This window comes from Gossypium hirsutum, chromosome D08, assembly GCF_007990345.1.
Source record: "Gossypium hirsutum isolate 1008001.06 chromosome D08, Gossypium_hirsutum_v2.1, whole genome shotgun sequence".
NCBI lineage: Eukaryota > Viridiplantae > Streptophyta > Magnoliopsida > Malvales > Malvaceae > Gossypium > Gossypium hirsutum.
In genome coordinates, this window is record NC_053444.1 from 56,270,054 (window position 1) to 56,285,612 (window position 15,559).

Consider the following 15,559-nt stretch of genomic DNA (forward strand, 5'->3'; position numbering starts at 1 on the left):
TGCAAGACGTTTTATACAGAGGAAGATAGTCCTTATGGTGATAACTGCACGTTTTTGTACGACGAGCAGTCCAAGAATCGAGAGAATGTGGCTATGGCGGCAGAGGTGGTGGTGGGAATGTGGACCGAATGCAAAGACAAGGATTTGTAAGAAGGGGGAACTTACTGGGTACTGCCCATTTGGAAATAGAGCTGGAGGTATTGTTTATCAATTGATCGGTTAACGAATTACTTTTTATTTTTGTCCTGTTTTGATTTGGATTATGGAAAGTATTTATGCATTGCATTTGTTTGCTATCGGTGTTCGTTATTCAGTCAAAAGATTAGAATTCACATAGGATGATGAGTTGTGTAATTTAATTGTTTGATTCCTATGCGTATGCTCTAGGCTGGAATTGACCACAGCCATCCAATTTACTAATCAGTGTCGTGCAAGTTGGATGGTACTCAAAGTGGGACTCTCATCATGGACATGGCAGTATGCACTTGTTAAGTGATAAATAAGAATTTGCAGGTCATATGCTTGTACCCTTTAGCTCCTCAATTACTTCTACTTTAGAATCAGCTTAAAGACGGTGCTCCACTGATGAGTAGCTAACCCGAAGGATGATGCAAGATTGATGTTGTGTTGTTTTAAATGGACTGAGTGAGGACAAATATCATTCAGACAAAACTCCACATCCTTCTCACAAGGACTCGTTCAACACCCAAAAATATAATGCTTACCAACCATCACCTTTCCAAATTAAGGCTACCGTTTCAAGAACACATGCATTGACCTGCTCCCTTGTTTCTCTCTTTCCTTCTACACAATCAACAAAGGAAAAAAAGAAAACATCTAACCAACAAACAGGCAATATCATTTTCTCTCATCAATGAAAAAACACAAGGCCAGGACGATATATACTCCGGCTACTGCTGCCCTTTTTATTCGATGTCGACAAGTTCCACTTCTAATGAACCATCCTCCTCCTCATCAAAGTACAGCCAGCCAGCACCTATAATTATAACAATAGTTTTCCTTGTTGCGGTCATTGGTTTTTTCACAGCATACTTATGTAGGTATTTCCTGAAAAATGTTCTTGCTATCTGGAATTATGGGCGTAACACTTCAGCTGCTACAGCTGCCACAGAAGGTGGTGCAGATATGAGTGATGGTCTTGATCCTGAATTAATACAAGCTTTCCCTACATTTTATTATTCCAGTGTCAAAGACTTTTGTCCCCAAAAGTATAGTCTAGAATGCGCTATTTGCTTGGCAGAGTTTAGTGACGGTGACATGCTTCGATTTTTAACTATTTGTTGCCATGTTTTCCACCAAGAATGCATTGATCATTGGCTTGAATCACATAAAACATGCCCAGTTTGTCGTCAAGAGTTAGATGTGACTAGTAAATCAATAGTAAATGTAAGTTCTCTACAAGATTCTGTTTGCATTGAAGTTTCAGAAGATATAAATAACGAAGTTAATGGTGTAGAAGATGCACAATGCTCTTTGAATTCGAAAGAACAACATGATAAAAAACATGAGAGCATAGAAAGATATTTAAGGTCACATTCAACGGGACATTCCATAACTATAGAAGAAGAGGAGGATAAACATACATTGAGACTGCCTGACAATGTAAGAATAAAGATTGTAAGGCGACATAAATCTGAAGGAAGTTATATTGCTTTTGGTGAATTTACAAGCTGCGAGGAGACATAGATGAAGTATAAGCTCATTTTTTACAATGTTGTCTTTGAAGTCATTTGCTAGAGCTTTTCTGAAAAAATTGCCTTTGATGAGTTGCACCAGCAGTTATGGTTGATACAAACTGTACTCCTTTGCCTTTGTAGAATAGCTCAATGAACTTTACAATTTATGACTTTATCATTAAAGTTGCAAGAAAGAAGCAAACCCTAAAAGGCATCAAAGGATGCAAAACCAGAGAACATTTGTGACATTTAACTGTCTTCTTTTCTATTATTTTATTTTATTTTTATGTTTCTTTTGTTTTCCCTCGATAAATACAAAGGTTGGAGACAACTAATCTTTTTTGTTTCTTTTTCTTTCCATATCCTGTACCAAGGTTATCCTTTTCAAAAAGTGATTAGATTTGAAGACCTAAATACACTTTAAAAATGTCATTAATTGTTTTGTTTTAGTAGCTTTCATGGATCCAATCCAGGGCAAAGAACAAAAGCTTGTGGGGTTGCATGACAGAAGCACTATATCTTGTACACATTTTTTCAACACGAATATCTTTACTCGAGGCAACTTCCTTTTCTTTTTGAGAGCCTTTTTTCATTACTAGATCTCAAAAACAATACCCAGATATAGCTCTTTCACTCTTCAGACACATCAAATCTCCAAAAATAAGAAAAAATGGCACTAAGCAACAATGTCATCGGTGCAATCAACTTCGTTGCTATGCTGCTCTCCATTCCAATCATTGGTGCTGGAATCTGGCTTGCAAATCAACCAGATAATTCTTGTGTCAAGATTTTACAATGGCCTGTTATAGTTTTAGGGGTGTTAATCTTGGTTGTAGCACTAGCAGGCTTCATTGGAGGGTTTTGGCGCATCCCATGGCTCCTTATTGCTTACCTTGTTGGCATGTTGATCCTCATTATATTGCTTGCATTCTTGGTTGTTTTCGTCTACATGGTTACCATGAGAGGTTCAGGCCACCTTGAACCTAGTCGGGCATACTTGGAATATCACCTGGAAGATTTTTCAGGTTGGCTTCAACGAAGAGTTAGAAGTTCTTTCAAGTGGGAAAGGATTAAAATCTGTCTCAGCTCAACAGATATATGTACCCAGCTGAACCAAACTTATACAATGGCCATAGATTTCTTTAATTCCCATCTAACTCCCATAGAGGTAAATCTCAGTTTCTCTACTCAAGTTTCAAATTGTTCCATACATCTCCATCCCTAATCTGGAGTTTTGTAGGAATTTAATGGAGTAAGTTAAGGCATAAATCCTTATTTATTTCAAGAAATTCAAAGGAGAGGTATACTATGTTCTTGTTAGAATTCCTGGAATCTTCTCCCGGAATAGGCTGTTTTGTCAAATTATGATTTTGATTCCTTCACTATGCTCAAATTTAGGATTTAGTCCCTAGATTTTAATTTGGCATGATTTAGTCCTCTACTTTTATAATTCCATTAGTTAGTCCAACCGGTGAGCATTTTGATCTGAACAGGTGAATGGACTAACTATTTGGAATCACAAATTATGCTAAAATACAAAGATTAAATCACAAATTTAAACATAGTAGAGGGACCAAAACCAAAATTTAACCGATTTTGTTTAAGACCAAGTTTAGATTTAGGCATGCATGTTAAGGTAATAGATTCTCCAGCCATAAGTTAATCATCTTGTATATTTATTCTTTATGCTTTTACTTTACAGTCTGGATGCTGTAAGCCACCAACTGAATGTGGATACACATTTGTGAATCCAACAAACTGGATCAGTCCCATCAACAACATAGCGGACCCGGACTGCATACAATGGAGTAATGACCAAACGCAGCTGTGCTACAATTGTAATTCATGCAAAGCGGGATTACTTGCAAATATAAAACAAGAATGGAGAAAAGCCGACATAATACTGCTCATAACTCTTATTGCTTTGATATGTGTATATCTAGTAGGGTGTTGTGCATTTAGGAATGCAAAGACTGAGGACATATTTAGGAAGTACAAGCAAGGTTATACGTGAGGAGTAGGTGGTTTGAATGCAGTTTTTGGTTTTGTGACTTTGTATAACTAAGCAGATGTTTTACTTGATTTCATGTGGTTGAAAATTTGTGTTGGTACTGAATGTTTTCATTACAGGGTGTAGACATTTGTGTAAGAGCGGTGATGAGATGTGTCCAATATTTTACTGTTTAGTGCATGAGAACATTGACTTTAATGGTGGGGTTCTTGAATCACTGTCTGACAATGTATAGAAAAATGTCACAAAACTAAGTAATGGATGATTGCAAGAGGCTTGGCACGGATCTCCATAATAACCCCACGAATGATCTCAATTAGTAGCTAATTTTGAAAATTAACGAGATGACTTTTCATGAAAACGTCATGGAAGCAAAATGACCTGAAATCCCGGTTTTGGAATTTGAAAACAAAATGGCCGACAATGATACTCGCCCGAGAAAATATCGCCAAGTGATAATCATGCATTTTCACTTTCAAACCAAAATAAGGTTGCTTCCTAGTTCATTTAAACCCATGGGAACCACTTTAACATATGACAAATATTTTTACATGCTCGAGATCACTATAATTGTGTTTGGGCTTGCAAAATGTATAACAGGGAAATTGAAGCTCATTCTTATCAAAGAAGGGACTCAATTCATCGTGATTCGTGTCCCTCTAGCTGGCCTAAAGTTGGGAAATATAACCCTTAACATTTTCTTCATTTTCTCCTGCACTTTATCCCTATTCTATGCTATCCCATTTCCTGTAATCCGCCATTATAGTATTAGGTTTATTAGACCCCAGAGAAAAGATATTCTCATTATCCTCGATCTCACCGACATGGCAGCAAACAGCACCATTGTTGGTGTTATCAACTTCATCACCTTGCTTCTCTCGATTCCAGTCATCGGAGCAGGAATCTGGCTTGCAAACGAACCGGACAACGCTTGCGTGAAGATACTGCAATGGCCTCTTATAATACTAGGCACCTCAATCGCGGTCGTGGCACTGTTAGGCTTCGTAGGAGGGTGTTGGCGCATCACTTGGCTCCTCATCTTTTACCTTTTTGCAATGTTCATCCTGATACTAGTGTTTGCTTGTTTGGTTGTTTTAATCTATTTGATCACCAACCAGGGTTCAGGTCACCCAGCACCAGGCCGCATATACTTGGAACATGACCTTGATGATTTTTCCGGTTGGCTTCGTCGAAAAGTAACGAATCCTTACAAGTGGGATCGGATTAGATCTTGCCTTAACTCAACAGATATGTGTTCTGAATTAAACCAAAGATATCGTATAGCTCAGGATTTCTTCAATGCTCGGTTAACATCTATACAGGTAAGCAGTAAGCTTCATTCTAAACTTGCAATGAATAGAAAAAGCAATGAATAAAATTATTCTTTTCTTTCTTGTTGTTCATAGTACGGATGCTGTATGCCGCCAGCTGAATGTGGGTACTCTTACATAAATCCTACGTATTGGCTGACCCCCAACAACACAGCAGCAAGCATGGATTGCTTGCAGTGGAGCAATGACCAAATGCAGCTTTGCTTCCATTGCGATTCATGCAAAGCGGGATTACTGGCTAATTTGACCAAAGAATGGAGAAGCGTAGACATCATTTTGTTCATCACACTTGTAGTTTTGATATGCATGTATTTGATAGGGTTTTGTTTTGCTCTTAGGAAATCCAAAACTGGGGATACATCCCCAAGACGCCACAAACAAAATACATGAAGGTCTTGCTTTATGTTGTAAGTAGTAACTAGTTATGAGCTAGTTCCATCATTATCTTATTTGATTTTTTTTTTCCAATTATCCCCTCATCTGATCTGAACAAAATGTTTGAACCGTATATTAACATGATTAAAAACTATGCCTGCTAAAGTGTATGGAATATATCCAAATTATCTTTTGATTTAACATCTGCTACAGAAACATCGCTGCTTGGAGATGGGGTAGATGATGATTTCATTGTAGGGGTAGAAATTTGAAAAAAAGCCGAATAATGTGTCTATGCGTAATTTGCGGGGGGCACCGAAAGATGATACTTATTTTTATTGTTTTTCTCTTTTTCTATAACGAGTAGCAGGATAACAGCAAAGGATTTGTGGGGCTTTGGGTTTCACCACCAGAAAAGGATTTATAGGGATAAATATTAAAAATGGGTAGAAAAGAAGAGGGATAAACCCTCAAATATTGTTAAAGACTCGTTTAGCAAGTATAAAAAATGACAATACATTTAGATATTGATTTTTATATGGGTAAAAAATTGAATTTTATTATAATTTCAAAAATAGAGGTAATTTTCAAGTTTTTGAGTACATTTCAAAAGAGTAATGATTTTCTTATTTCTTCCAAATGTGTTCCCCATAGATCTGGTGATTCCAAAGTTTCACCGAACTGAAGGACGGTGTTAGATATCTTATCCGAGGATTCCGGTTGTTCATGACAAAACCTTTAAACTCAAAGTGAGAAAGCCAACCCAATAAGAATCCCAGGGGTTTGTTCAACACCCGTTTCTCCTCACTCCCCAAAGCAACGTCAAACTTAAGATATTGGATGTGATACACCACAGTTTCCAGGAAAGACTAATCCTATAGATATCACTGCATAAGCCTCTGCTTAATCTCTCAAAAAGATTCTCTGAGTTCTAAGTGAATTAGGTCCTTTGAATCTAATATCTCGCAAACCATGAGTTCTTGGAAAAGTTTGCAACCATTAACAAGTCACCGCTCCTGAGAATAGAGCCGTCCACTGGTTGAGCTATAAGTCTTCAATAATAGCTTCCATTGCCTTTTGTGGTCGGCACCATAGAAACTTCATTATTTCATACTTTAGCCACTCTACCCTTCAACTGCAAAGACATTGGAATGGTAATCTCTGATTGTTTTTGATGGATGGACCACCCAACTCAACATGATGGGCTTGGGGTTGCTGGTTTGCGTTGCTCCTGTGAAAAGATGGTTGATTCTTTTCCAATGATTGACAGCCTTTATTACCTTGGTCTTCTTGGGGAATATTCCTTTTATTTGGTAATAAATCAAAACAAGGTTTTTAATACCAATGGTGGTTGAGCCACCAAAAAAGTTAGGTTCAAGGAGGAGGAACCTGGTTTTGTACAAGCTAGTCCCCATGGCATGGCAACCAATCAAGTGGATGGCATTCCTTTTATCTGCTTTTCGGAAATGACCCATAGTCTTCTTAAAGCAAAGCATGAACTCCTGGGGTGAAGATCGGATTCAATACTTTTTCCTAATAAAATCATATAAACTTTTATCTAATATCCATAGGTGTATAATCTAGGCTGGACTTTAACAATCACAAGGACTATATTACATTCGGTCTAGACGAGCAAATTTATTATTTTTCAACCGAGCCTAAGTTATGACCCATCTTTTGTTGCTAGACTGAACTGGATCTTTTCATGTAATTGGATCTAAAAGCAGCCCAACTTCTACGCTCTGGAACCATTGTGCTGGTTTGGGGATTCTACATGACTTTCATACTCAAATTTTGATAGCGACTCCCCGAGATAATATTTGGCCATATATCAATCCCTTGAATTTAGCTCTGAACCATTCCCCCAACAACGTTGTGGTCAAGAACCAATTTCTCACATTCTAAACCCAATGCTTGAAGCATGTATACCAACTTGATGGAACTTCCAATGGACATTAAACATTCAATATCCGCCATTTTGTTTCAGTAATCCATTGAAGGCTCCTCTCTTCTTTATTAACAGGCACATGATTCTTAAACTAGACAACAGTTGAAGGTCACCGAGTTGTTGAAAGCTGATCCTCTCGCAAATTCTCAGAAACCAATCTGTCATTCATGTCTGCCAAAATACAGGGGACTTGACTCCTGGAAAGTTAAGTCAATTGCTCAAGACTGAAGCCTGGTAGCATGCAGAGGAAATTTCCTCCTCACAACTTGCACTGCACGCATAATAAAGTTTGTGGGGATACGGACTGGATCACTAGTTCATCAATGAAACCAAACAAGCTAGTTGACCTTTAAAACTATCACCATGACCCCACCTCTCAGGTCAATGTTGGATGTATCATATAATTGGCTTTTAATAATATATTACTTCACTTAATCTCTATCAGACACGTGTGCCATAACCATCAAGATCTTTTCGGATTTCCGTTGGTAAGATTTCATGGCTGAATCAACGGATTATATCACAATAATTGGTTAAGTGGAGAAACCACTGTTAAATCTTAGAACTAATTTAAAACACGGTTGACTTTCAACAGGAGATCCGTCCGAAATGTGACAACGATGCTTTTAATTTCCACCTACAATCGCATTATCTGCCGACAAGGAAAATGCACATCAGTTTGATATTATTATCGTTGTTTTGAATTTATATATAATCGTCCAGGATTATTGAAACTTGATTAACATCAGGTGTCTGAAGAATGAATTTCATTGAAGAGGCCGGCAATTTTGGTTGACAGGGACGACACATGCATGGTAATTTTTTTCAATATATAATTGAAGAAGGAGATGTTTTCGAGTGTTGGTCCAGATTATTTTACAACTAGCAATGAATTTCCTTGTCATTGAACGGAGATGTCAAGGCAAACTATTTATATATCTATATGTTTACAGATATTTTATAACCAAAGACACCATTTAGGCCATATTTTTCCATTCATCTCTAATCATGCTACTCAATCTTACTTCTTTTTCAGCCTGCTTTTGTTTTGTTTTTTTCCTTTCATAATAATATCTTCATATTCTTCACAGGTTTAGAAGAAATTTTGGACACCTCAACTTTAGCCTCACTGATAAAATTAAAAGTCAATAACACCATAACGCAGAGCAGACAATGTAGGGAGGTGATGCGCCTATTGCTCAATCCTAGCAAAAAGCACGAGATAGGCTAGGGTTAGTAAACAAAATGACATGATGGATTAGGTAAATTTAATAAGATAATGATCCACCTCCACCCATTTTATTGCATTAAGGCCAAGTAAAATTATGGACGTGCAAAATCGAAAAGTTTCATAGCTAGCATCATAGATTATGCTTTTCGCATGTACAAACAGAAAGTTGGGCAGGTTTTTTTGTTGGAGGTGGATCACATGGGATACTGGTCCAAGACTGACCGGAAATGAGCGAGATTAATAGAGGAAGAGCTTGGCATGAGTTTTGGTGGACATTTTTTTCTTACTTTGTAGGCCATGGAATACTTGGATGTGATAGGATGACTTTACTATGCAACATTTTTACAAGTAACAGAAGAAGATGATTCAGGTGATGACAAGTATATAGAAGTTTTCAGTTGAATGAACTATTTGATCTCCAAGGTTTTAAGATTATTAGATATAATAATAGATTTATTGAAAGATTAAATAATTTCATATCAAAAGCAAGGTCACCATAGTCGCAGCCACTAATTAAAACATATATTTGGTTAATTTGGATTAAACAACATCCCTAATAACAATTCTTTAATTTAATTAATTAATTATGAGATAAATTAAGAATATAATATTTTTCGAAATTCTTTTGTAAAAAAATATATTTCCAAAAATATTATATGATCTTAACTATTATTTTTTCTTTAACTAATTTAAATTAATATAAGATAAATAATAAATAAAAATATGAGTAATTAAAAATAATTAAATATGTACATGTGACAGTAAAAAAATTTTAAAGTTAGTTGTTAGCAAATATTTATACAAAATGTAATAATTAAGAATAAATTTAATATATTAAAAATAATAGCTTATATAATATGACAACTTATCATCAATTTTATTTTTTCAGAAATTCGTATATGTAAAACGAATAAATCCTAAAAAATAATATATGATTGTGACGTAAGTAAACCCTAGGGCATACCATGTTAAGAAAAAATAGATTAGAGATTGGCAAAGCTAGACCTCCTCAAGTGGGGGCGGCCTATCAATGTTAATATATTTGAGTTTCTATCGTAAGCTACGTAACTAGCTTGAAAGGCTTGTATTTAGTGGTGCAGACAAAGTGGCTTGCCACCGGATCTCCCTCTCCCTATTTTATTTTAATTTAGAATTTAATCTCTATATTTTTTATTTATACAAATTTAATTCTTTTACATCTTTTGAATTTTATGATTTAGATTTAACTGCTAATATTGTTAAAGTTTATTTTGTTAATTTATTATTCCAACTATCAAATATGGTTAAAATATATTAACTTATTTAACAATTCAAATATTTAATAATTTTTAAATCATCATTAAAGCATTTATACAAACTATAACAAGATTATGAATAGATTGTAAATTAAAATTTTCATTATTCAATTTGTTTGTCAATAAAAACAAAAAGAAAATCGTCATAATACTTGGTAGATAATATATGATTAAGTGTTGCAATGTACTTTCTTTTATTCTACAAAGAGTCTCTCTTTTTTTAAATATCTATTTCCTAATATTTTACTATACCTTTATAAAAGACTTGTCAATTCCTTAACATTGTTTGTACGGTCTAAAAATTTCGCTAGCAGTGTATCAAATAGTTTTCCTATAATTAATACAAATATAATATATTAGATTATATATATCTATTACTTATAAAATTTTAAATACGAAATATATAATAAATTATTAAAATGACTATTTAAAACTAAAAACACAAAGTTTTCCAATACTTACAATTCTTTTTGAAAAATCCATAATGTACAAAATCATAAAACCTCAAAAAAAAATCTTAAGACATTTATGAAATTATAAAAGCAATCAAGTCATAATCTATTTTTGAAAATTATCAAAAAGAAATTCAAAATTATAATTATACGGAACTTCAATAAAAATAAATAAAATAAAATAAAATCTATTTGTTTAGAAATTTAGGTTTTAGAAAATTTTAGAATTTTATGAAAAATTTTAAGAACTTATGCTTTTCTTAGTAATTTTAGATTTTTTGCACTTTTATGAATTTTTTTATGTTTTTAAAGGAATTTTGAGTTTTTTTAGTAAGAAATACCATAAAATTCTTAAAATTTTTCATAATTTTCTAAAAATTTTCTAAAAACAATACAATTTCCAATAAACAAATTTTTTTATTTTTTGTTTTGTTTTGCATACTTATAATCTTTTTTTATAATTTTTTTAAAAATAAATTATGTTTTTTTTATAATTTTATGACTTCTAACATTTTGGGGTCTTTGGATTTTTAAAGATTTTTTCTTTTATATATTTTTAACATTTTTAAATTTTCTTTTCTTTTCATTGGCACGTTGCAACGTTGGTTGAAATGTTTTTAATGAAATTTAGGTTGAGGGTAAAGTTGTTCATGGGTTAGGTCAAGTCAGGTTTGGGTCGGGTCTAAACATGATATTAATATTTTTATGTTTGCACAGGCCCGGCTCGGTCTGAAATATGACCCTAAAATTTTATCCAAACCCGCCTATCTTTGCAAAAGACTAACCTAAGCCCATTTTAGGCCCACCTATATTATTTTTTTTAAAAAAAATATTTATATAATATTATTTTAATATTTAATACTTTTTTATTTTTTATTGAAATTTTTTATATAATCATCTTAACATTGTTTTAAGGTTTACATTAGAGTAGTATTATATATTTAGTATAAGTTTATTTTTTTAATGTGTTCTAAATTACATAATATAAAGTGTTATAAACTTAAAAATGAACGGTGCCAGGCTTTAAATATCCATACTTAAGCTCGGTTCATATTTTAAATGGGCCTATTTTTTTGTGTAACCTCACCAACCCAATTTAGACGTTAGACCTAAATTCGAGAGATTACATCGACCACCGAAATGGCATAGTATATCAACTTTAGTTAAAAAATATTTCAAATTTGAATTCAACTACATCTTTAAACAACGCTAACCTCAATTTTCTTGTCTTCGGCTTTTTTCCAATTTTGTTTTAAATGTACTTTTATTATGGATACATATAAATTTCTATTTCGGTATTAAATATAATTAGTAATTTAAAAGTTTTTTCAATATAGAAATAAATTCTTAAAAAGAGTATATAAAGTATTCATAAGAAAATCTCAATAATTATACCGTATCATCGTTATTCATTACATGTATGTTTACATTTTAAAATATTGTAAACTACACCCAAAGTCATTAAATTATTAGTAAGTTTATGTTTGAAGAGAAATAAAACAAAAGTTTTACTAAATCATCATTAAAATAAAAGAAACCATGCACACGTATTTAAACAACCCTGCTAACGGTTATTAACATACTAACTACTTCTTAACAAACTAACTACTAACTACCTAACCGTTAGAGTTAGGTTGACTATTCCTTAATATTAACCCAGTTGGTGAACATCGTTGAAAGCTTTCGTTTTTGCTGACCACCTTCAGTTGTGTTCTAAACTTGCTAAAACATCTTACTGGTGATGGTTTCATGAGCATGTCTGCCACGTGATCTTGAACTGGAACATAACCGACGACCAACTGACCTGTTGCCACTTTTTCATGAACAAAAAATAAGTCAAGCCCTACATGCTTGAACTTGGAGTGAAGAATCGAATTAGCTAACATCGCCACTGTACTCTAATTATCACACCACAAAGTTGTCTTTCTTGCAAGCTGAACATGAAACTCTTTCAACAATGACTCTATCCAAATGACATCTGTTATAGCATGCGCGAGACTCATGTATTCTGCTTCTACAGAAGAACGAGCCACTACCTGTTGTTTCTTCGAACCCTATGAGACAAGGTTTCCTCTGAGAAATATACAAAACCCCGACGTGGATCGCCTATCATTAGGATTGTCACCCCGACTGGCATTTGTATAACCCATAAATGACAGGTGAGGAGCAGTAGAGAAACAAAACCCATGGTCGATGGTGGCCTATAAATACCGTAAAATACGTTTTACAGCCTTGAAATGATGATCAAGAGGTTTATGCATGAATTGACAAACCCTGTTTACAACAAAGACTATTTCAGGCCTAGTGATTACAATATATTGTAATGCCCCCACTATGCTCCTGTACTCAGACTCGTTTTCAATAGGACTTCCAGCATGAGTAGATAATATACAAGAGGAAACCATAGGAGTTGGTGTACCTTTGGAACTCTCCATGCGACTTCTATGCAAAAGGTCAAGGATATACTTTCGTTAGCTGAGAAATAGCCCTGAAGAGTTATAGGTTACCTTTATACCCAAAAAATAACTCAATTGTCCCAAATCTTTAAGAGAAAACCTTGAATCTAAAGACTTCACAAACTCATCAACGATTGGTTGATGGTTGTCTGTAACTATAATGTCATCGACATAGACAAGTTCATAAAGAAGAACCTCACTAGTATGTTTTATAAAAAGTGAAGCATCAGACTTTGCCAGAGTAAAACCAATTGCAACCAGATGATCCCTTAATTTTTTGAACCAAGCGCGAAGAGCCTGTTCGAGACCATACAATGCTTTCTTGAGTTTACATACCAATGACACACATTCACTCTGTTTTTCAAACCCTAGAAGTTGAGTCATGTAAATCTCTTCAGTTAAGTCATCATTGAGAAAGGCATTGTTTATGTCGACTTGAATTAACTTCCAACCTATGAAGCATGGACAAAGACATGCAATGCAGGTACGACACAATACAGACACGGTGACACGGTAATTTTTAAAAAATGAGAACACGGATACGACAGGATACAACAATAATTTTTTTTACGTTAAAATACTTAATGTAAATTAAAATATTGATATTTTTCATTAATATATAATCAATTCTTTTCCATTAAGCTCTCTTATCATTACATAAAATATGACAAAACATAGTAAAAAATTTTCCAAGTTCATTACACAAAACATGTCATATCAAATCTAAATTTGAAGGTCAACCTATATCCCTAAGAAGGCTTATACAAAAAGAAGCAAAAGGAGGCCAATTTTCTAATTCAATTCATAACATTAGCATTTTTCAAATCTTCTTCTTCATTGACAAAAAAATACCATCTCCATATTTGGTTCATCGAGAGATAGGCTAGCAACTTCAAGAACTTCAACTGCTTCAAATGAGTCAAATACATCACCTCCAATATCTCACATCTTATTCTCTTCTTCTTTATAATGAAGAGTATTTCTTAAAAGTAATCAAAGATTAGTATACACAAATACTAGATCTTTGGCACGTTGAGAATTAATCTTGTTTCTCCTCATGGAATGGATAAACAAATATGTACTCCAATTCCTTTCACAAAAAGATGATGAAGAAGGTTGTCCAAGAAGATTCAAAGCTAAGTTTTGGAGCAAAGGTATTAAAGCCCCATGAACTAACCAGCAATACTTGGGATCCAAAAGTCATCTATCTTGTAGTGAATCAAATGAACCAAATTTATCTAGTGCTCTCGAAAATCTTGCAAAATCTTGCACAGTCATCTTCCTTTCTTCGGTAGAAGAAAAATATCTTCTTAAGCACTTTTTCCTTTCCTCTGAGATTTTTACATCTTTATGTGGAGAAAAGCGACTTGGAACATTATTAAGCCAATCACTATAATAATACCTATGTAAACAAATAAATTTATTTTTTTAATTGATAATAAATAAAACAAGTATAAAAGAATAAAAACAAGCATAAATGGAATATATGTTATCTAAGCTTATCTTGCATTTAAAGAATGAACCATACAATGAAGTGGTGTACTACTTTTAGTCCATCTATCAATAAGAATATCATATACCACTTCATAAAAGATTGATCTCTCGTCTCTTTTCTTCCTTTCATGCATATAAATACTTGTCTTCATTTTTTCAATTATTTCATCCCACATCTCATAAACCAAGTGAAGAGTAGGCTTATTCGTGTCCATAATTCGAAGCATATCATATATAGGTCCCTTAAAAGAAAGGATATAATCAGCCTTATCCCACCAAAAGTCATCCAAATATTTTTCCTTCACACAAAAGGCTTTGGAAACGTCATATTCTCTATAAGTAGATCATTCATCAATAATAACTATATTTTGGAGAGCCCGTTTAATGAGCTTAAGTCTTTTTAACATTACAATCATAGAAGTAAATCGAGTATCTGCAACGACAAGTAATTTCAAAGGCACAAAAGAATTAAATATTGCCAACCTCATAGAGTGATTCATTATGAAGTTTCTTATAAAGATAACATCATCACCAACATTATTCATCCAACACAAAACATCATATGCAACCTCATTCTTTTCAGTGTTTTTTGCAATACATATATTTTTAAGAGAAAGATTAAGAGTATGTACCACACAAGATGTCCAAAAGATATGAGGATGTTGTGTCTCTAGTAATGATCCCGCAGCTTTCCAAACCGGTGCATTATCGGTTCTCACTTGAATAACATTTTGTGCCCCTTACGGCATCTCTAATTAAAATTGTCACATAATACTTATTCTTATACTCCTTTTCACAATTGACAACTTTCAAGAAAACAACTCCACCTTCAAAAATAGTTATAAAGTTAATCAATGGTCGTCTTTGTGCATCCGTCCATCCATCTCATACAAGACTAATACATTTTTCCCTCCACATTCCCTTTATAGGTTGTAACAACCTTTCTATGTTTGCTCGTTCTTTTTCAACAATATAGTCCTTAAAGCATTACATCCCGGAGGTATGTAATTCAGAATCGAATTCTTACTAGCTAAGGTGAATGCATTCACATAATGAGGGTTCGTAGCTAGATGAAGAGGCAATTCACCTGAATAAAACATTCGAGCAATTTCACTATCTAAATTCTCTCGAGTAATAAGGTTTAATGATTGTTCTAAAGAGTCTTTTCTTCTATTAGAACCTAAACTATGCCCTTGAAGTAAGGTTGTGTTTGGCCCAAAGGAAGATGCTAGTGCTTGAAAACTAGGTGGCAATGGGACTATTTTTTGT

The 15,559-nt window shown here is 33.8% G+C and overlaps 3 protein-coding genes across 3 annotated transcripts; all 3 read left to right on the top strand.

Annotated features, from left to right (window-relative positions):
- The first annotated feature begins 826 nt into the window (after nucleotides 1-826).
- Nucleotides 827-2,106, top strand: LOC107933541 (RING-H2 finger protein ATL29). Its single transcript, XM_016865776.2, has one exon. The coding sequence runs from the start codon at nucleotides 934-936 to the stop codon at nucleotides 1,705-1,707; it is 774 nt and encodes a 257-aa protein (XP_016721265.2). The 5' UTR covers nucleotides 827-933; the 3' UTR covers nucleotides 1,708-2,106.
- A 124-nt stretch (nucleotides 2,107-2,230) lies between these two features.
- LOC107933540 (protein TORNADO 2) lies at nucleotides 2,231-3,906 on the top strand. Its single transcript, XM_016865775.2, has 2 exons — nucleotides 2,231-2,865; nucleotides 3,400-3,906. The coding sequence occupies exons 1-2, from the start codon at nucleotides 2,368-2,370 to the stop codon at nucleotides 3,709-3,711; spliced, it is 810 nt and encodes a 269-aa protein (XP_016721264.1). The 5' UTR covers nucleotides 2,231-2,367; the 3' UTR covers nucleotides 3,712-3,906.
- Nucleotides 3,907-4,193: 287 nt separating this feature from the next.
- On the top strand, nucleotides 4,194-5,510 carry LOC107933539 (protein TORNADO 2). Its single transcript, XM_016865774.2, has 2 exons — nucleotides 4,194-5,030; nucleotides 5,115-5,510. Exons 1-2 carry the CDS (start codon nucleotides 4,224-4,226, stop codon nucleotides 5,427-5,429), a joined length of 1,122 nt encoding a protein of 373 aa, XP_016721263.2. The 5' UTR covers nucleotides 4,194-4,223; the 3' UTR covers nucleotides 5,430-5,510.
- The last annotated feature ends 10,049 nt before the right edge of the window (nucleotides 5,511-15,559 follow it).

What these genes read in the sequence shown, in the direction of transcription:
- LOC107933541 (XM_016865776.2), top strand. Translation starts at nt 934, where the DNA reads ATGTCGACAAGTTCCACTTCTAATGAACCATCCTCCTCCTCATCAAAG.
- LOC107933540 (XM_016865775.2), top strand. Translation starts at nt 2,368, where the DNA reads ATGGCACTAAGCAACAATGTCATCGGTGCAATCAACTTCGTTGCTATG. An exon ending in CCCATCTAACTCCCATAGAG is followed by an intron (nt 2,866 to 3,399) that starts GTAAATCTCAGT and finishes TTTACTTTACAG; the next exon opens with TCTGGATGCTGTAAGCCACC.
- LOC107933539 (XM_016865774.2), top strand. Translation starts at nt 4,224, where the DNA reads ATGGGAACCACTTTAACATATGACAAATATTTTTACATGCTCGAGATC. An exon ending in CTCGGTTAACATCTATACAG is followed by an intron (nt 5,031 to 5,114) that starts GTAAGCAGTAAG and finishes TGTTGTTCATAG; the next exon opens with TACGGATGCTGTATGCCGCC.